We start from the raw sequence: 23,173 nt of genomic DNA, 5'->3' as shown, positions 1-23,173 counted from the left end.
TTCTCCTATATTTTGTTCTAAAAGTTTTATAATTTTAGCATTTATGTTTAGGGTTATGAACCACAATGAATTAATTTTCTTGGGCAGGGGAGGAGCCAAAGTTCTTTTTTTTAACCTTTATCCAACTATTCCAGCATTACTTGTTGAGCAACTCTTCTCACTAAATTTTAATTTGTTTTAGAAAATATCTTTTTTATTGAAATGTTATTTTTGTAAGCATGTAATATTTTTATTAAAACTTCCCAGTTTTAATTTCAAATATGGTAAATAGCGAGAGACATAATCCATATAAATAAAAGTCCTTTGGGATCATCATACTTTTTTTTTTTTTTGAGATGGAGTTTCGCTCTAGTCACCCAGGCTGGAGTGCTCTGGTGCGATCTCGGCTCACTGCAACCTCTGCCTCCCAGGTTCAAGCAATTCTCCTGCCTCAGTCTCCCCTCTGTAGCTAGATTACAGCTACAGAGTAGAGTCCATAGCTAGGATTACAGCTACAGAGTGACCGGCACCTGCCACCATGCCCAGCTAATTCTGGTATTTTTAGTAGAGACGGGGTTTTACCATGTTGGCCAGGCTGGTCTTGAATTCCTGACCTCAGGTGATCCACCAGCCTCAGTCTCCCAACGTGCTGGGATTACAGGTGTGAGCCACTGCGCCCAGCTGATCATCATACTTTTTGAAGCATGTAAAAGGGTCCCAGAAGCAAAAACTCTGACAAGCACTGCTTTGGATGAGCCATGTGTGCTCTTATCTACAACCAGCCCACACGCCTCCCCCGTGACACGCCTCACCTTCCTCAAGGACATCAAGCCAGGTTCCTTTAGGGATCCTCTCTATTGTACATCTGTCTGGATTCATGCTAAAACACCACCATTTTTTCATGACTTGTGCAAATGTCACCATGGCAGAAGAGATGAATAATGTCTTCATATTCTTGTGAAAACACTTTTGACTCTGAGCACACTCCCTGGTAGAGCCCCTGGGGCTGTTCTTGAGGGCTCCATGACCCACTACACTGTTCTGCTCTGGCTTTTAAAAACTATGTAAGACGCCCACTCCAGGCAAAAAATTTTGTCCCTTCACACTTTTTAGGATTAGAATGAAGGCAGTAAATAATAACTAAAAAAGCTAAGGACTTAGAGACATTCTGAGATTCACAGTCATAATTCTCCTAGAAGCTATGTGACTGTGGAGAAGTCAAATCATTTTCTCTGTGTTTCAGTTTTCACATCTATAAAATGGAATAATACCACCCACTTCAGAGAAATTTCTAGATTATTAAGAAGCTTCTCAAAGTATCGTATGGTGCTACACAAATGTTTCTAATTTTTCATCTCAAACATCTTGTGATTACAGTAACCAAAGATAAGAAAACCTAGTAAAGATGTTGATAGCATAAGAGAAGGTACAGTTTAAGTTGAAGAAACAGTGGCCCAGAGAAAATGTGCCATTAGGATTTCAGAATGAACTGCAAAATACCGCACAGAACTTCAAGTAGAATCTAATCGTACATACCACTATTTGACATTTGAAAGAGATTGTTCTTTTCAAACTTCTTGAAAACACTTCCTTTAATTTCAACAAACTGAAACAGTAAACAGAAATATCTTTATGATTATAATAGTTTAAAAACTGGACTTGCTTCCTATAAAACTTCCGGGAGAACAACATATAGAACAAAGAATTTTATCCCACCCAGAGTATTGCAGCTGAAATGCCCGTATAACTTCAAAAATGTAAGATAAATCTCATACTTACATTATTAGACATCATGATAGTAAGCAAAGACTTGTTGTGTGAGTTAAAAGCTACATTGAGAGTTGTTGCTTGAACCATTATAAGAATTGCATGCAAAACTAATAGAAGGTCAAGGAAAAAACTTAAATTTGCTTTCATATTGTTACTGATAATACTACAAAATTTTGAAAGTGAATAATAAAGAAAGAAGATGACTTTCTTTTCTAAAATCGCGTCTACGTAAGTATTGTATTATCTTCATAATTTCCCTATTAGCTATAGTTGATAAAAATTTGACAGGATAGCCACATGAAATGAACAAAAGTGGAAATGTACCTCTACATATTCATTTATTTAGACCATGAATCCTTTGGAACAGGGTTGTTTTGTTCTTTCTGTATCTCTGGCACATGGCACAGTGCTCAGGAAATAGGCCCTCAGAAAAGTTTGTTAAGTAAATGGAATAAATTATGGTAAATACTGAAAGAAGAGACTAAGAAATACACATTCTGAATTAAGATAATTTGCAATGTAAAAAAGAAAGCACAAACTATAAGTCTGGAAGTGATTTTCTTCCATGATTCTTCAGGAAATGTGGAATGTAAGGCAGTAAGAAATATCTGATAATTAAGATTCTTCTTCATATGTCATTTTGAATATATCCATAAACTGCAGAATTACATTTGTATTACATACAGAATAGTTAATTTATATCTAAGAGTGGTAACTGCTTTACTCCATTAAAACTGGAACAAGCTTCTACCCTCACAGGTATCTTCCCACTTGGTTCTTTAACTTTCCAAGTATTAACCCAATTTCTTTCAAGTGTCACTCTTACAGAGATAGGAAAAAAAAAAAGTGACACATTCTTGTGAATGAGTCCTGACTTCACATGGAACTTAAAAGCAGGAACGTGTGTTATAAATATGTAGGGGTACACACAAACACGTACACTGCTTATATAATAAAGCATTTACTCTCCAATAGAAAAGCTTTAAGCCAGGGATGAATACACAAATACACAAAACCACCAAAACTCCTCCCAACCAATTTCACATTTTACTTTTAGATAAATTCTATGCATTTTAAGCCCAAGGTTATAAAAAAGAATTCCTGGATTTAAAGATAACTTCAAGAAAAATTCTAATATAAGTATGAAAAATTATATAGATCTATGTAAATAATGTATGTATAAAAATACGCTGCCTTTTTATTATAAAATTCTTCCTTATAATCAGTTACACTGCAAATGGAACTGTTTTCCAGCAGCTCAAAGAATAATGCATACATGAGGCTCCTTAAATTAATTACAATTATTATGACAAACAATTTCTCAACAGAACACAGATATTTCACATTAATCTTCAGGATACATACATTATCTATATGTCTTTAAATCTATGAAATGGCTAACCAAATAAAATAAGGTAGACTATGCATTAACTGTTGGAAATTTCCAGTAAGTCTATAAGGATACAGACATAGAGAACAGCCATGAAAAAGTGAGGAATCACCCCAATGTGGGCTCTTTTTCTTTCTTTAGGTTCTGTTGCTGTCCAATAGAGAGCATCTAATATATCTTGTCCAAAAGATGAAAACAGACGATCAGCTACCTAAAAAAGAAAAATGACTTGTAAGATGTTTCTTAATATTCCACTTAAATATGTCATTAAAATTGAGATATAGCTCAAATCCTGGAGATCTACTAGGATTTAAAATCCTAGTAGAAGGCAAGCTAAAGAAGAGTGAAGATGTTTGTTTACTTATTCACTCACATTTCTTTATTCTTTAACAAATAGTAAGTGCTAAAATATGTACAGAATTTCAATCAGACTGTCTAATTAGCTATGTTTGTAACAAAGAAAGTCTTAAACAGTGGCAAAAATAAAAGGGGTAGGCACATCTGGCCAGGCACGGTAGCTCACGCCTGTAATCCCAGCACTTTGGGAGGCTGAGGCGGGTGGATCATGAGGTCAGGAGATTGAGACCACCCTGGCTAACACAGTGAAAAGCTGTCTCTACTAAAAATACAAAAAATTAGGCGGGCTTGGTGGCGGGCGCCTGCAGTCCCAGCTACTCAGGAGGCTGAGGCAGGAGAATGGCCTGAACCCGAGAGGCGGAGCTTGCAGTGAGCCAAGATTGCGCCACTGCACTCCAGCCTGGGTGACAAAGTGAGGCTCCGTCTCAACAACAACAACAACAACAAATTTAAAAAAAAAAGGGCGGGGGGTGGGCACATCAAAAACATGGTTCCTCTGGTTTTAGCACTTTAAATTCAAACTCAGGATTCAAATTTAGGACAAATATATAATTTGACCTACTCATATCTAATATTTGCAAACAATGGTAACTGTATTTTTTTGAGGTTTATTATATGGAATAAAATATGCAGATTTACTTCCTAAACATATTTTCCGGTATCAATCTCCTTGAATACAGTATAAAAAGTGACACATAAAACGGAGAAAAGGTGAGTAAAGTGACACATAAAAGTGTAAAGTAAAAAGTGACACATAAAACGGAGAAAAGGAGGGCATGATATTCAGGATTCAGTTTGAATGCCACATCCTAACGGAGGCCTTTTCCAGACCACCCAATCTCTTGTGGCTCCTATGGTCTCTACTGCGTTAGTCTGTTCTTTTTCATCATACAATATATCATTTCCTAATATCTCCTTGTTTATTGTCCATCTCTCACCTGTAGAATATAAGCTCCATGAGAATAGGCTGGTTCACCTGTGAGTATTCAGGGTCTAAGATGCTTGGCATGCAGCAAGTGCCAACTAAAGATCTGCTGAATGAATAACAGCTACCATTTAGGGAGCTCCTACCATGGGCCTGATATTGTGCTAAACCGTTTCTATGTGGGGTCTATTTAATCCTCATAATCTCCCTAGTGTCTCCACTTTACAGATGAGAAACTGAGGATTAGAGATATTCAGCAACAGTAACTATGTCCAGGATAACCAGGTAATAAAGGAAGGACTAGGATTTGGTCAGAGGCGGTTTGCCTCTAGACCAGAGCATGGACTCTCATCCACTGTGTTTAAGCCACCTCATCAATTATGGTCTACAATGCGAATACGTATATAAATCATTTTCATCAGCAATTCATGGATCCTTTTTCTTGGCCTATTTTCTAGTAACAATACTACTACCTTGAGAGGGCTTTGTAAGTCAGGGGACAGGGAGAAACCCTTGCACTTTCCAATCTCCTAAGATGGAAAGCCTACGAAGGAGAGACTAGAAGGGCAGCGGTGACAAGAGCAAGGCAGAGAGCAGAGGGGAATAGCGAATGAGGTCTAGGCTCTTTCTATGAGAAGGAAGGGAGAACAAGATGAGCTATTCTGTTTCAGGAACTTTGTCCCCATCCACCCCGAGGCAACCTACTTGGTGGGGCAAAGTGTACATGCAGCAAGCCTAGAATCAGGAAGCTGGGGTATGGTTTTAAAACATCTTGGTCTTGAATTTAGGAGGTACCAGAAGGCTAGAGCTCCAAGGCTTCTTTGAAGAGATGGAGAGTCCTTATCTACCACAGCAATGCAGCTTTAGAGCAAAAAGGCCAGCAGCCCCCACCCCATCCGTCCTCTCACTAGGAAAAATCTCTTCATGGCTAATTAAAAAGATAAATAGACCTTATTTGTATCCCCCCAAAAATAAAATATAAAAATGCAATCCCGAGATGGAGTCTCGCTCTGTTACCCAGACTGGGGTGCAGTGGGATGACTTCAGCTCACTACACAACCTCCACCTCCAGGGTTCATGTGACCCTCCTGCCTCAGCCTCCTGAGTAGCTGGGATTACAGGCACGCGCCACCAGGCATGGCTAATTTTTGTATTTTTAGTAGAGACGGGGTTTCACCATGTTGGTCAGTCTGGTCTTGGACTCCTAACCTCAGGTGATCTGCCCGCCTCAGCCTCCCCAAGTGCTGGGATTACAGGTGTGAGCCACTGTGCCAGCTTGCAATTTGAATTTCAAAGTTTATTATATAACTTAGGTAGCTTACTATTTTAAAAACTTATGAATATTTGGCTTATAAAGCAAAGCAGTTTTTTGCAAAGTGAATATATGTCAGCTCAACTTATTTTTTACATAAATGTAGATTTTCATACGCTGAATGCTTTAAAGTGAGACGTATTGTACTAAAAACATTAAGTACTTACAAAAATAGGGAACTTATATTTATTTGCCCTATGTAAAGATTTGAATTTAAATGTGCAATTTAAAATGTGTATTTCTTATAGCAAACATACACATAATCATAACATTTAACTCATAATTTAAAGTTCTAGCATGGGTTTCTAATGAAGTTGTGAAACTAATTTTCCTAGCACTTGACAATTTGGATACTCAAGGGGGTACTGGTTCTAAAATGTCTGGACAGCAAGACTCTTCCCAGCCTACGTGAGGACACACCATGCCTGCGGGCTTGCCACCAGAGGTGTGCCCCAGACCAGCAGCATGAACCCCACCGCCTGAGAAATGCAGATTCTCCAGACCCAGCCCAGATCTCCTAAATAAGAATCCATGTTTAACAAGAGCCCCCCAAGTGATGATAGCACAGTAAAGGCCAGAAGCACCACAACTAGAGTCGGTAGAGCATTCTTGACTCTCAGGTACCTTCAGAATTGGAAGACTTGAAGCTGAGTGCCCTGGCCAGGCCTGTGCAGGGTAAGCGAGGTCCTTACCTCCAGCATGTTGTATATGATGTAGAGCTTGATGACGGACTGCCCCCTTATCAGGTGGTACATCATGGAGTAGTCAACATAGTGCATCATAAAATAGCAGATGACCAAAATGACACCCTTCAAAATGTCACACACCTGGGCAGGCTGAAGCAAACGTCTGTCTCTGAAACATACAAGAAGTAATAAAAATATAAGTTTTACTCTGTATGTTCTCACAAAAACAATAATCTTTACTTGATATACACTGGCATACAAAGGTAAAAATAAGAATTATGTTGATCTTTTAAAAACTTCAAACAAGGGAAGTTAAACTACATGACTACTCGACAGTGTAAAATCTTCTGTCCAAGTATAGAATATAAAGATTTTAAGTGAGAATTACTATTAGATGTTGGCAATTTTGACAAATGAACACAGAGGGCAGGTATCTACTGATAGGGTGCTTTCGAGCAACAGATTTCCACCATTACGACATATGGCATAAACTTTTAACTAATCATGAATCTCTGCATGTAGCCTGCTGGATCAGCCCTTTTCACACAATGCTACATTCTATGCATACTGCTCTGCATCTTGTACTTAATGGCATAATATTCCATACAAGTTCATCAGGACTTCATATTTTTATGGCAGTATAGTGTTCCACTATGTGGATGAACTATAACTTATTTAACATACCACTGACAGATTTGTAGTCTTTTGCAATTACAAGCCATGATGCAATGTACATGCCATGTCTCATATATGAAAGTGTATCTGTAGGATAAATTCCTGAAATTGGAATTCCAAGGTTATATTCACTTGAAATTTTGACAGAAACAGCTGAACTGCCCGCTGTACAGGGTACAGTTTATACCTTAACTAGCAATGTCATGAGAAAGCCTGTAGCCCAGGGCACTGATACAGTGTTTGACTAACTTTTGGATCTTTGCCAGTCTCATTGGTGGAAAATTGTACACAGTGTAGTTTTAACGTTAATTTCTATCATTAGGACACTAAACATCTTTCCACATATTTAACAGTTATTTATATTTCATGTAAACACTCCCTATCTTTTTTGTACTGGTTTATAGGACAGCTTTTGTATTACAGATGTTAGTCCTATGGGACTTCAGTCGAAATTTTTTTTCATAATTAATATGAGCAGAATAATCACTCCTCACTTCTGAGGTTAGAGTATAAGGAGCTAAACCTAAATTGTGAAAGGAACCATCTTAATAAGACAGAGCAAAAAATACATTAGAAAAGAAGAAATTAAGATTTCTTCCACTGGATTTAAAATTCTTGTGACAAGAATGGGAAAGATACGTTCTCTTTGCCTGTCGTAGGCTGACTCCTCAGGACGGAAAATGCTGTCTCTTGTTTTGGCAGTTTTTATGCATAGTGCAATCAATAAAACAGCCCGAGTATATTTTTTTAGGAGCTGCAGAATCTCTTCATTTCCACCAATTGTGACGATGTTCTAAGCAACAATACAGGGGTGGGCTCATTTTCTAACTAGCCATTGGCCGTCTGAGTCACTAATGTATTTGATATTCCTTGGCTACATATTCTCCAGAGCTCTTTCCTAATGCTTTTCCTTCAAAGATCTTTGTGGAGTTTAACAAGGAATGTGTAAATCTTCCAAACTGTTACTTGAAACATTGCTTTATAAAGTCACAATGATGCTCTACCAATCCTGTGAGCAGTTGTTACAGAAACTCATTCTTGTTTTCTACAATGTGCACTGTATGATGTTTTCAGTTAGATATGAATTTGGCTGATCTATTTACAGACAGAATGTAAGATACTGCAGAAGTTCTGAAAGCAGGCAAATTCTGTGAAGACTGTTCACCAAGGGCTAAAGGTGGCTGGACATACACTGGGCTGGACCAATGAGCCTAAACGAGAGAGAGGTCAGAATTTGTCTAAGTCAGATCACACGACTTAAGATGGGTATGGAAAGCCAAGTAAAATTATTCTTAGCAGTTGAAGTTAAGGCTTTGGGAAAAATTGCATCAAGGACAAAGTTGATCAATCTCTATCATTATTTCTCTTTCACCATGACTTTCTTTTATCCAGTGCTGTTCCTCTTTCTCCCACAGAGAAAGAGAGAGACCTTTTTCTCCTCAGGGAACAAAGAATGCCCTTCATCTCCTAACTCCCAGCCAACCAGCCCAGAGCACAGATCTCTGCCAAGGACTATCTGAATATCAAGGTAATTTCCTGCCTCCATCCCTACAAGACTGAAAATGGAAGACCTATTATACCTGCCAAGAATTGGATCTTGATCCCTTAAACATATTTCTCATCCAAACACTGAGAAGAGGAGACATTTTGAACACTTGTGAGCTCCTGGCCTTGGTATGACTGTCTCCACTTGGGCCGCAGGGAACAAATGGTGAGCCACCAGCCCCCACTCAGAAGTGTGGCACAGCTCAGCATATACTGAAAGTCACACATCACCAACAGTCATGCGCTTTTGTGTTCAAAGACTGTAAATCATGTTTATAAATTAAAGAAAATTATACGAACTAAAAGTAGGGTAGTATTAACTTGTATTAATTACAAAAATAATTTTGATAACTAAGTAGAAAACTATACTTAGAGCTTTTGGTATTAGATGGCATCTACTTAGTTGAGTGATCTCAGTCAGAGCAATTTTATTTAAGAGACAAAGGGTTTTTAAGTATATATCCAATTGTGTTTCTTTATATACATATTTGGAATCAAAGAACAATGTGTTAGTATATCAATGAAGGAACAGTATATTTAATACAAGCCATAGTTAGAAATTAGATCTACCAAACATTGGAAATACATATCTCAAAATGATATAATACCACACTTTTTGAACCAAGCTGACAAATTAACAAAGAAAAGTTGTAGAAACACCTAATGCTACAATTCAGTTACTATGTGGCAGGCACTATTCTAGATAATCCACATATATTCCTTTTAGTGTTCACAATAATCCTATTTATTTAATCATCTCAGTTTTACAAATGAGCCAAGGGACACTCAAGAACATGCCTGTGGTTGCACAGTGACTAAGTTCCCACATGGTGCAGCAGGGATGGAAACTTGGCAATCTGGCTCCAGAAGGCACGCTCTTCAGAACCATCTGCATTCTGGACTTTTTAAAACAGAACTTCTAAACTTGCAGGAATCAACAACTCAGAACCTATTATCTTTCTGTAAAATTTAACACTGCATACTTTATCACTGTATTGCAATCTCATCTGAATAAATTGCTATACAAAAAAACAAACCTATCTATCACTTGGTCTTTATTTCTAAAAATGAATGCAAAAAAACCTGGACTATATGATATGTATATGATATACACATATTGAATTCACTGCTTTCTGTGCACCCCCTGCTCTGGTGAAAGCGTTCCATCCATTGCTAACATCATAATTGGTTGCTGCAGGGATGACTGTGATTTTCAGAACTAAGGAATACTATTCAAATAAAGAATACAAGAAGCAGAACCTTTAAAAACAAGGGTCTTGTTTTCTTTCTTTCTTTTTTTTTTTTCTGTATTTTTAGTAAAGACGGGGTTTCACCATGTTGGCCAGGCTGGTCTTGAACTCCTGACTCAGGTGATCCACCCGTCTCAGCCTCCCAAAATGCTGGGATTACAGGCTTGAGCCACCACACCTGGAAAGAGTCTTGTTTCCATATAAATGTCCTTGTTAACAAAAAAGAAAGGCTGCCAAAATAAAAAATCATTTCTAAGGTGGCATCTTAAAAGACAGCTGTATGTACCACAGCCTCTTTCTAAGAAAAGACCTAACCTCACAAATAAGTTTACCTGGTTAAAACAACTTGAACCAATCGGCTTATTTGTTCCTTCTCTGCCAGGATATTTTTAGATGACTATCTGATAAGCACTTCAAACTCCCTAAGAAGCTTATCCAAGGCCCTGTTATTCAACCCTGAATTGGCTTTTGAAAAATACTTTCATGCTAAAGTTCTTATAAATGGCTAAGTGGTGGTTACTGGCAATTCACCTTGCAAATGATGAAAATCCCATACGAAAGCATAAACGAGTGAAATATACCGTTGGGCAAAGTAAAAAACCCGCTAATCTAATTTGCAACTTTGGGTGTATGTCATCACACAAGTAGTATTACATCAGATATTTAATAGAACTTAAACATTTTTCAAAACAAGACATTTAAACAGAATTCTTTTAAAAATTTCTAGTAAAACCAACCTTAGAGAAACCAAATTCGCTACGTTCCTAAATTTTATTTTTTATCCTTACAAACATTTCCATTTCCATTGTGTTTTTAGCAACTGTACACTTTTACATTGTACAATTTACCAATTAGAGCATCTCCAGTTGTTTCGAAGGGCTCATAGATTTAGAGAAACCGAATTATAGAGTAGAGAAAGACGATCAAGGGTAAGCTTTCTCCTTCTCCTCTTTAGTGGAAGATAATACGCTAACTGTGATTAAAGTAAAATCTGGTAGTGGACAGAAAGATCAAGAAGGAAGACATGGCACCAAACATGAGCGAGAAAAATGGGAGAATCCCAGCATAGTTATTGCAAATCAGTGTTGAAACATGCCAGAATATTAGCATGAGTTATTTCATTACGAAATACATAGACTAGATCTCTCGCTCTCTCTATTTTCAGCCATTTGTGGTATAATTGAAAGAGGGAAGAAACACAAGCACTACTGAAATAAAAATGCAAAATACTTAATATGGTTTTATTTTTGAAAGTGAAGTCCTTTTATAATTTTAAAGTAAACTGGAATAAAGTAGTGAAATCAAGATGTTTTCCTCAATTAGAAAATTAAGTATTTTAAATCTTAAGTTTGACTGACATGTAACAGAAAAATACTTAACATAAATGGAATGATTCAAACCATTTCTTAAACTTTAATTTCAAACTATACTAGAAAAAAAAACCTGTTTTTATAAAGCTATGTTCACAATTTTAGTAATGCAAAATAAAAACTGCTTATATGGAAGGAATTAAGCTCAGCCAATTTCTGTGGCTTTGGGGATGAGGTATTTGCTAAGTCTAAGCTAATATGTGTAAAGATCACTTCTGAGTGGATTTTCATGTTAGGTGAAATCACAGTCAAATCCTTCACAAAGAAATGCGGACAAAGCTTTAAGACCAAGTAAAGATGCTATTTTGAAAAGGACAGGGATCCACATTTTCTTAGCTAATGGCTATGTCTGCCTATCCTGTTTACTTTTGCGTTTAATGAATGTCAATTTGGCCAAGAGTATAGAAGGAAAAATCAGGGTTTACTCACCACAAGGAGTCCCTGTGCCACCACATTCCATTCTATAAAGGAAGTGAAAGTGCTCCTCCCTTCGGTCTGATTTACGAGAGAGAAAGAAAGAGAGAAGGTTGTAATGTTGCTACGCTACTTAGAGCTCCATAGTGAGGAAACGGGACAATAAAACCTGGCGTTACGAAGACTTTTTAATAACAACAAATATATTGCTCTCAACAAATAAGCCACATAGATCAGCCCTGGTAAAAAGAAGTAAAAGGCATATTTGTTTCCCTAGAGAAAGTTACCAAGAGCTCTCCCTACTTGTGCTACAGTGGTGGCATCAATCACTTAGGCCAACATCAAGGCTTAATTTTGTCTAAAAAGAGAAAAATCTTTTATAACATACAGGTGAAGTTAATCTTGGGTAGAACTATTTCTAAAGAGGTAAGGCATAAGAAGGAAACTCAAAAGGTTAGGAAACTCTCAAGCAATTGAAATTCATAATTCTGGGAGACAAGAGCTCTCCCATGGGATAAATTCTCAAAAGAAAATGATACCATTGCCTCTTCAACCAAGAAAAATAAAAGCCTGTGAAGCCTCATGTGAGAGTTACGCCTAAAGCCGGGCCAGGGGTCAGAACATTTGCTCACACATATTTTAGATGCTCTAATGGTAAAAAAACAAAAACCAAAAAGCACTCCGGCATTTATTACTTAAGCCTGTTCAACTCAAGTTATCACTTTCTAAAATGTTTCAGTAAAGTTTTTTCAACAATAACTCAGTTCTTGGTACCAGGCTATATCATTTTTCTCTATAATCTTCTTTAACTTTTAACTCACGTGACTAAGAATTCTAAAGCACAAAACGAAGTCACCAATTTTAGGAGAATAGAGGGCTGACAAAAATGCCAGGTAAATCAAAGGTACATAATTAGCTATTTTTCATTTAATTCTACAAGTAAATTTGGAAAAAGGATGTTTGGTACCTCTAACATAATATAAAGCAGTCTGCTTTTCTGAAAAACAAAAATTGTATTATTCTTTCAAGGAATAGATACTTCATAGAATAAATCAAAACTTTGTTCTGTTTTATATGCCAGGAATCATTAAAAAGATTATCCTAGTTCAAGAAGTTTCTCAAATGATTTCTAAAATGACAACTACTCTTATCTGGGAAAGAGGGAAGATATACATAAGTGAATCTGCTTTTAAATAATTTAGATGCATTTTCTAATTTTTTTTAAGTCTACAACAAAACATTTGGGGGCAAAGATTTTTCAAGGTTGTTAATTCACCAGAAACAATTTCAATGAAGTATTCTTCAGATCACCGAGGACAGACATAAACTTTTAGGGAGGGAGTGCATCCTTGGCAAACACCACATATAAATACGACTCCAGATAATTACCCTGCCAACATCTCATAATGAACAGTGCTTTAATAACAGGGTCAAAGCCAGCAAAACACCCTGCTGGATGAGCCATCATGATGAAGGCTGGGTTTACTTAAGGACTGTAGAACCACCCTTGTCCTCCGCCTTAGTGAAGGGACAGGGTCTTTATTTTACTTAAGTCAAAAACCATGACAAGTTTGCAGAAGATCTAGAAATAGGTTCAAATATTAAGTTATGAAGCAGAGAACACGGGGGTATATGTGCTTTAAAAAGCTTCTCACAAATGCTGTACAAGATGTAAATCTGCAAACAGATGAGGTGAGAACACTAATCTCCAATATAAAAAGAAGGCAATAATTTACATTACTGAAATGATACTGAACCAAACAGTTCTAGAGACTGCAAAGAGTTAACTGTTTCCATGTCAGCATCGTGATTAATTTGACAAATGGACTGTTTCCTCCCTTTTGTGAAAACAATTTCAAAGAACAAAGAGACTAGGAAGACAGTAAGTTTTTATGGAAAGAAGACTGAAATACAGGAGAGTGAAAAAAGAAACCATTACTTAAAACACTGCAATCAACTTCTTTGCTGGTCTATTTCACTTCTTCTTATTTCTTTGAAACAAAGTCAGACTGAAGGAAAGAGCACTTTTTGCTTGCTGAAAAGGATGGAACATGACATCACTACAGGCAAGACAAATCGAATAATCTTTAATTGAAGTAGAAAACACTGGAATAAAAGCTATCAGAAGGCAAAATCTGGCTATTTCTAAATAATCATTTGGTAAACCTAAAAAGTATTTTTATATTCCTAAAATATTTGAAAGGTCTTAGACTTAACATTAACAATAGTTTTGTTTAATGTAACCTTCACCTTATCAAATATTTCAAGTTTTGTGACTTTAAAAATAATGCTCAAAGAGATATTTTCTAAATTGCTCAAAGAAACAAAAACTGCAAACTATATTACTGTAAGCACAAATTACTCAATTTTAACAAACCATACTTAAGGCACTAAGACATTAGGCAGGATTTTCCTATTCTGTGTAACTTGGCTATCCTCAAGGCATTTAAAATTGCCTGAACTCCATTTCATTTAAAATTTAAATGAAAATGTAAGTTTCATTTAAACTCCTATCATTTAAAACTGCTGAAACTGTTATATAATTTTAACTGCATTTCATGTTTTTTATGCATGTAAGTATTTATTAGTGATAGCATGAAATTAATTTTTCAGTTACTCCAAAGCAGAAATAGCAAGAAGTGTTTGCAGGGGAAATCTTCAATGGAGTCTTAAATGTAGTGTGTAACAGGCTGCCCTCTAGTGTCATTTTAGCTTAACTTTGAAAGTAGAAAACACCTTATTTTCAAATGCTACTCAAACAAATTTAGATTCAAAGTATTTCAAACTAATGTAAGAAAGCAATCACCTTATGTGCTACAAAAAAAAAATCTTAAAATATCTAAAACAGGTTAGAGGTAGGGATCATTAACCACTAGTAAAGTCAATACTGGAAGAGATAAGATTTCCCAGTTCCCTGCAACACCTTTTAATTTTCGGAACCAACACTTTAAGACCTTTTTTTTTTTAAGAGACAGAATCTTGCTGTGTCACCCAGGATGGAATGCAGTGGTGCAATCACAGCTTACTGCAGCCTCGAATTCCTGGGCTCGAGGAATCCTCCCGCCTCAGCCTCCCAAGTAGCTGGGACTACACGTGTGTGCCATCACATCTGGCTAATTTTTAATTTTTTTGTAGACACAGGGTCTTGTTATGTTGCCCAGGCTAGTCTTAACTCCCAGCCTCAAGCTACCCTCCCACCTCGGCCTCCCAAAGTTCTGGGACGACAGGTGTGTACCACCGTGCTGGTCTAGAAAAGACTCAGAATTCTAACACTATTTTACATGCCCTGTTCTTCCATGTAACAGGGGCTATGCAGAAATGAACTTGAGTGCAGCACAGTTTTAGATGCCTGTACAATATAACAAGGTGGAACTTCAAACAACTGTCCCCAAAGAGAGACCCTTGGGATCACTGGCAAATCACCACTCTTACTTAGTAGACCTCATATGTGTGCTAACCAATGCCCAAGGAAGGGAACGCTCCAGAAGGAATATAGTCATTAGCTTATCTATCATTTTAATGTTTTATCACATTGTGCCAACAGCCACTGAGCACATGACATGCCTTTAAAAGCCATCCACATAAAGATGGCTAGAACATGAACTTGTTGCACATTGTTGATCAAAGAATAACTAAAAAGTAATGTAGCTCATAATGTAGATGTGAAAAGTCCTACATAGTATTAGTTTATTTTCTTTCTTTACTTGAGACAGGGTCTCACTCCATCACCCAGGCTGGAGTGCAGTGGCATAATCATGGCTCACTGCAGCCTTGACTTCTCAGGGTCAAGTGATTCTCCAACCTCTCAGCCTCTGGGGCAGGTGGGACCACAGACATGTGCCACCATGTCTGGCGAATTTCTTAATTTTTTTGTAGAGACAAGGTCTTACTATGTTGCCCAGGCTGGTCTTGAACTCCTGGCCTCTAGCGATCCCCCTACTTTGGCCTCCCAAAGTGCTGAGATTACAGGCATGAGCCACCACATCCAGCACTATTAGTAATTTTCTATCATGTGTTTCACCTGACTTTATCTAAATTTCCATGTGTCTATTCGCTTTATGCAGTTCCAAATAAAGATGTATATTTAGTAATGTTTTATTAGATTGTATTTTGGTCTTCTGAAAATGAACTAAAATGCCATGATGTTATGAAGCTCCCAATAGTGACAAAAGAAAATAGTTTATTGTGGTTAGGTTTCGTTAGTATTAATGTACCATGCTACAAATGCCTTTAAAAAAGTTTGTTAATAATAAGGCCTTCTTAAAATTTCTCCTAAAAGAAAAAAGGATGTACTAGAAATAACTTAAATGACTAAATTTCTAAAACTACCTTCCCATTTGATTAACTTGTGACTAATAAAATATGTCACACTAATTCACTGTTATCCTGGAAGGCAAGTAAGTTACAGAATATAGCATGTAACAATGACAGGAGCTGAAGTTTTATAATTGTTTTACTCCATGTAATCTTGAAAAACAAGAATTTTTAATCCTTTTATAATGTGATCATCATCATAATTATTCCAATTTATAATGGGAGGAATTTCTATCAAAACTGATTAAGTCTTATTTTTAAAAAGACCATATGTGTTACCAAATATCAAGTATACGCTCATTTACTACTTTAAAAAAGAATCTTTCATGGTTTTAGTCTTTTTTAAAAAACCATATAATTGTGTATATCAACCACTAATTTTTAACTCAATTGCTATGGTTAAAATATTTTATTAATTATATATTTTATACACCATGGAACAGTCACCATAGTTCAATGAAGCCTCACAAATTATTGTTCATTTTAGCATTTTAGAATTTTCACAGAATGAAATGTATTCAGAAAAGTGATGCATGTCAGAAACATAACTTTGACATTTATGATAAGAACTAAATAAAAATGCTGTAAAGAGGGACCATATACAGAATGGAGACACACTGGTATAACTATACAAAGAAAGAAAACCGTAAAAGCCAAACTTGCTTTTAACCTCAAGACCAATAAAGCATTAAGCTTCATGTAAGCTTAACACCTTCACCTTACTATTCTTAGTTTTGGTAGAGAAGAAAAAGAAGAAAATTGATTATCTGTTCTGGTCTACTATGATCCAGGTACTATGCTGGGTATTTTTTTTACATCTTCCAATCTTTGTGGTAAAAGATGCTGAGCTCTCAATAGCTCCTTTTTGCTGATGGGGAAGCACACTTAGAGGAGTCAGGCAGTTGTGCACAGCTCACAAAACAGTCAATGTCGGGTCAGGCTATCTGATCCTCCCCATGGGACAGTGGTCTTCCAGAGTTCTTCCACTCTCACAAATCAGTCTCATCTATAACCAGTAACTAAGGCTCCACAGACCATTACAACAATGATTCTCAAATGAAATGGAGGAACCCGGCCGGGCGCGGTGGCTCAAGCCTGTAATCCCAGCACTTTGGGAGGCCGAGGTGGGTGGATCACGAGGTCAGGAGATCGAGACCATCCTGGCTAACATGGTGAAACCCCGTCTCTACTAAAAATACAAAAAAAACTAGCCGGGCGTGGTGGCGGGCGCCTGTAGTCCCAGCTACTCGGAGGCTGAGGCAGGAGAATGGCGTGAACCTGGGAGGCGGAGCTTGCAGTGAGCCGAGATCGCGCCACTGCACTCCAGCCTGGGTGACACAGCGCGAGACTCCGTCTCAAAAAAAAAAAAAAAAAAGAAATGGAGGAACCCTTGTAGTAAGAGCTCCCGAGGAGATTCCTTTCCCACTCCAGCCTAGAACCCTGTCCTTTCTACACATGATGCCTACGAGGCCCAAGGACTTCGGGGAAATAAAGGCCCTGGTGACTTAGGAACGTGGTAAGTAGGTCTTTGACTTTCATTCCCAGGTCCTTTCTACACTGCTACAAAGCCTCCAGCATTAACATTATTTTACTGGCTAAAGCAAAGTTTCGGTTCAAAACAATTCTGGAAAAAAATAAGTATATAAAAAGTATAATATTATATAAACATATTATATAATATCCATTAAAAAGGTAAACAGTGTACACAAGAAGGGCCAAAGTGTGGATGAAACTGTATGAATTATTCTTACTTTGCAACTACTACAAGTATTAAAAATAAAGAAATACTATACATTTACAATAGTTAATGATCTTAAACTTACCTTAAGCCATAGCAAGGCAAAGTGAGGAGCCTGAATAGTGCCAGGAAAACTCTTAAAGGAAGCAGGGTGAACACATACAAAAACGCATCCAGGCACAGAAAGATTCCAAAAACCATCAGCTGAATTTTAAGGAGAGAAGAAAAAAAAGTATTTTAAAAATACTTGTAAATGAAAATTTCAAACAATCAGAATTTCTAAACATTGTAAAAAATTAATTTCTTAAAACTTAGTCCTGGGAATAACAAATTAATAGTTCTACTCTTCAAAGAATGAGTCTGTGCTTCCTGCAGAGCCTTTGGTTTACGACTCACAGAAGAAATTACTCAAAAACAAGTTTTCCTTGACCATAGTTAATGGCACATAATCTGATGTGTCTTTCTGAGTACTTCCTCAAGCTCTAAAGATATTATGGAAAATCTTTATTCCTCATAATTTTGCTACTCCTATTTATTAAGGTGCTTTGTTGATGGGAAAGGCTGGAATATATATTGAGTTACAACATTGTTTATGTTAAAAACATGCAAACTGATCACTAAGTTTAACACAATTTCACGTGCACTGAAACTTGCTGCACTCAGAAGGCCTTATTCTTAATTCCAGGACCGGCCTTTTAGCGTTTATATTTCTCCTTCTTTCTTGAGTACTTGTCATACCCTTTCTTTTTGTGGTAACATTAGACACGCTTACTTGTTAAGTTTAGGACTATACTACACAGAAAGAGGGTGAAGTCTTTTGAGGACTTGGCCAAGTAGCCACCCCTAGTGGTGACTTTCTGTTTGTCTGGCACACAATTATGGTATGATACACATGCCCGAGCCACAGCACTCCATGTATCTTTAGTCAATAAATTGCTCTACCTCCACAGATTGAAATTCACAGTTACAGACTGAACTGTGTCCCCTATCAAGTTCCTAAGTTGGTACCTCAGAATGTAACCGTGCTTGGACATGGGGTCTTTAAAGAGGTAATTTAAGTTTAGGTCTTTAGGGTGGACCCTAATCCAATATGACTGGAGTCCTTATAAAAGAGGAAATTTGGACACAGGCACAGACAGAGGAGAGATATGAAGACCGAGGGGGAAGGCAGCCATCTGCAAGTCAAGAGAGGCCTCAGAAGAAACTACCCCACTGACACTTGATCGCAGACTTCCAGCTTCCAGAACTGCAAGATAATAAATGTGTGTTGTTTAAACCACCTAGTATATGGTACTTTGTTATGGCAGCCCTAGCAAACGAATTCACATGTCTTTAAATCGAAGAGTACATTTTATTAATTTTGGATAAAAATGTCTCAAAAATATGCTACACATATTTTTGCCAGATTTCTTAATCTGAATATATAGGCCCTTTTTTTGTTTTCCACAATTTAGACTCATTATGAACAGCAATGAAAATATGATGCTAAACCCCTAAATCACGTGCTGGTAGATTAACATAGAGTCCCAGTGTTGCATGTTTTCTTGTCTCACACACAAAGCAGTGCAGTAGGAGGTTGAGCAAGGTCCATGTAGATAGAGTTTGTGGTCCTTTTCTATTACTCTCCTGTCACTGAGAAGCCTTTCCCTCCTTGTGAGTGGACTGCTGGTTCAGTACTGAGGGCAGAAGCTGCCAGAAACCCGATGTCCCCAGAAGGAGAGTTTGTGATCCACTAAAAAGTTGCAACTCAGTCTGAAAATCAGGTCCCGGATAGGCAGCCAGGTTGAAATTTAGTTCCCTCCTAGGCAGCTTCCAAGGCACCGAAGACAGTTCAGCTCAAACTGACTACAGAAAGCTTTGCAGAAGAGTACACGAGTGGGAACACACTGGAAAGTTCTTTATGCAAAACTGAATTAAAAGTACTGAGTTACAAACTGCAGGCATACAATTTTAAAATATTTTCTAAAATTCATTCTCAGCAGTGATTTATCAAAATGTACATGTTTCAAAATAATATTATGCTTAATAATCTTCAGGTACCTCTTTAAATAAAAAGAGTTATACGTGAAAACAATCAAAGGACAGAAACGTTCACCAGGCTCTCTGTCTCTGAGAGATCTTGTCTGGAAGGACTTCAGAAGCCTTCTACAGGTTCTGGGCAATGCAACCGGGCACTGGCCAGGTGCTGGCTCCGCCTGTGCATGGCCGCAGTCCAGTACCACCCACACTCTGCAGTGAGACAAGGAGTTGGCACAGGTTCTTGAGTGGTGGAGGCAGAGCCAGAACTTCACTCAGTCTGCAGAAAACTGAAGCACTATTTCCACTAATGACACTTTCATTCATCCTTCTGGCCTCACTCACCACTGGATTTATCATTATACATATTTCAAAATAAAGTTTAGCCTAAGTTTTTAACATCTGAACTTTAATGCTAAGGAAATTACAAAATGAAAATTATCCTATGACATTGTAAGTAAACAAAATATTCACTTGTGAAAACTTCTGCCACCTGCTCTTATCATATTTATTTTGAACCTAATAGAACTGCAACTTAGCATCTGAAAAATACCTGCCTCAAGAGAAATAAATCAATAAAAACGCCAGCCTCTTTCTGTGGGGAATGAAGCAGGGTTTCTTTACCTTTTAAAAAATCTATGCTTCCCTTTATGACAAAAATCTCCTGCTCTTCTTTTAGTACCATTTGAAATTTGAAAATAAATAATATGTTATGGCTAAAATGAAAGCAGCATAATGATTTTGCAATATGCCTCCTTGAATTACACCAAGCATCTTCTGGAAATTCTGAATACCATCTCCTCCACCACAACCACCAAATACCACCTGCTAGTCAAGGATCGCTGGTCTAGAGTGTTACAAAGTAGGAGTAAAGAGGCTTAGTCTCACTTTTATAAAGCTCGTGCTAAAGCTCTGGGTCTACTTCTGTAAAAGCAGAGACCATATCTTGCTTAATATTGCACTGGGAGGAAAGACATCTTCTCCAGGGAATTCACGACCCAGTGAGCTTGACACAAACCGCACAGTGCTAGATGAATGATGTGCTCTGGAAACACAGGTGAAGAGCTTAGGTCTGTAAAGTGTGTGTATTTGGGGGTAGGGGAGAGTGGCATGAACACCACAGGGAAGGAGGTGCAAGAGATAGCAGAGATGTCCCACAGAGGAGAGAAGATGGGCACTAGATTTTGCCAGGAAGTAAAGAGGACAGAATTCCAAACCAAGGGAAGAGCATGCACAGGTACAATGTGAGTAGCCACCTAGCAGTGAGGTTAGGCTATAATCATTATGCAAGAGGCATGAAAATCACGTTTAGCTCATTGTTAAGGAGCTCAAATTTTTATTCTTAGGTTCCAAGGCATCCTTGCCTTTGGATTGTTTTCACTTATAGCTCTTTTATTTTAAAGAGGTACCTGAAGGTAATTAGATTATTTTGAAACATGTACATTTGGATAAGTCTCTGCTGAGAATGAATACATTCTCAATAAACCCACATGTAGGGATCAATTATTAGCAGAATGTCAAGGGGAACAGGGTATCAATAAGAAAACTATAAATGACTGACTTTGAAAGCAATTACTACAGATTCAAGGTTATCCCTACAATAAAATCATTTTAATCATCTGAATTAAAAAATTCATGCCCCAGAAAGTCTATACTCTAGGAGATGGCCAAAAAAGGGATTATCATGAGCCAGGTTCTCTTATGATAGGCAAGCTATGTAAGCATATGTAGCCATGGAAAACAAATCAATTGAAGATTTTAATTTGTAGGACTATGCACATAGAATGATCCTGAGACTTTCTTGTTTCTCTTATTTCCAATCCATGTTGAATAGTGTTATATTTTAAGCATGTGACCCACATTAACTTAATCCTCACAACAACCCACCAGGCAGGAACTATTACTTGGTATTTTGCTTGCTACAGACAGGGCTTAGACAGGGCTGTGGTGCTCCTGCTGAGAGGCTGGAATGATGCAGCAAGGCAGGAGTGCCCTCAGGGTTCAAGGCAAGACTGAGTGTCACCTAAGGAACAGAGGTCTTAGCTGCTGCTCTAGGCTCTGATCCTATACCTTCTATCTAGGATCAGATCGAGGGAGCGGTCAGCACGCAGCACCACAGCAGGCTGCAGCGAGCAGAGAGGACAGTACAGAAGGAGAAGAGCCATCAGTGTGAATAATCACAGCAGCCTGATACAGGACAATGAAAGTCAGAGAAGAGAAATTTAAGACTGTTTCCAAAGCTGAAATGAGAGAAATAAGTGACTGATTCACAAAGATAAACATGGCCCCATGGTGCCAAGTTCAAAAATTATCTTTTAAATACATCAATAAATGCGGTAGAGGCCTAAAGGCTTTGCTGGCTTGTCTTAGAACTATCTGATGGGTCTCACATGCCGAACCTCCCCTGAAAAAATTAAGAATGGTAGGACAGTTGCAGAAAGAACGTGGAAGCTATGGTCACCACCACCACAAGCAGGGTGTGACAAGCCTCAGAGAGAAGGGGAGAAGCACCAGCCAAGGCTGCTGAGATTTGAGACATGTGGATCCCTACTGGCTTTCCTGATTCTCAGCAGCCACACGGGGGGTACATCTGCGCAAGGGTGTGTCACCAGCAAGAGCTGCATCATGAGAAGAATTTAGAGGGATGATTCTCTAAACATGTTTTCATGAAATTAGAAACTGACTAGGATGCCCAAGAAAACACTGCCACAAATATGGGTCTGAGTAAGTACTCTCTATTAGTTTCACAGTGAAATCCCAGGACTGTTTTACTGAAATAAAGGGGAAACAATAGTCATTATGTTTTCTTAACATATACCTCACACTGACATAAAACAAAAAGGCTTTATATGACATTTTAAGTCCATTCATTTGAAATGAACTTTTGGATTATTTTTTTCCTAAATGCTAACCCCGCCACGACCTTCAAAAAGGCAAAACTAAGTTATTCAACTAGACATTTAAATCTTTCCATCTGCCCTCACCATTCCTCATAGGCAAACTCATTCAATGAATCATGCACTATCAGACCTCTTGACATGACCTAAGTCCAACCTTCTAATCATAGAAGAAAGTAAAACCCAAGAGAGATTTGATGCCTTGATCAGGCCTCAGCTATTACAAACAGACTCAAGAAGCTAAGGTTGTTGATGCTTGATTACAAATAATTCCCCTGTATGTCAGTAACCCTTCTCCCTTTCAACAATAATAGTTTATGCCTAGTAATAACAATATATCAATACTTACACCTTCAATCTGACAAATTTAAAGCTTATAAAAATTTGCCACATTGGTAAGAAAACTAAGGGGTTCTATTTAAGTCTAAGCAGTTGAATTTAATTTTTAGAAAAATGTGTTAAATAGCTACAATGTACAAGGCATGGTAACAATGAAATAATGAATGGCCAAAAGCACAGAATTACAAGGTAAAGA

General features: G+C 37.6%; 1 protein-coding gene across 1 annotated transcript in view; it reads right to left on the bottom strand.

Moving 5' to 3' along the window:
- TAPT1 (transmembrane anterior posterior transformation 1) overlaps positions 1–23,173 on the bottom strand; it is a 66,690-nt gene that overhangs the window by 31,412 nt on the left and 12,105 nt on the right. Inside the window, exons 3-7 of the mRNA XM_011984132.1 lie at positions 17,811–17,929; positions 6,426–6,588; positions 3,215–3,350; positions 1,759–1,856; positions 1,516–1,585 (exon numbers count right to left, since the gene is read on the bottom strand). Coding sequence (XP_011839522.1) covers positions 1,516–1,585; positions 1,759–1,856; positions 3,215–3,350; positions 6,426–6,588; positions 17,811–17,926 — 583 coding nt within the window. The 5' untranslated portion in view covers positions 17,927–17,929. The remainder of the gene's footprint in view (positions 1–1,515; positions 1,586–1,758; positions 1,857–3,214; positions 3,351–6,425; positions 6,589–17,810; positions 17,930–23,173) is intronic.

Source organism: Mandrillus leucophaeus, unplaced genomic scaffold (genome assembly GCF_000951045.1).
Source record: "Mandrillus leucophaeus isolate KB7577 unplaced genomic scaffold, Mleu.le_1.0 Scaffold261, whole genome shotgun sequence".
NCBI lineage: Eukaryota > Metazoa > Chordata > Mammalia > Primates > Cercopithecidae > Mandrillus > Mandrillus leucophaeus.
The sequence above is the reverse complement of the archived record's forward strand: the minus strand, read 5'-3'. Positions and strand labels throughout refer to the sequence as shown.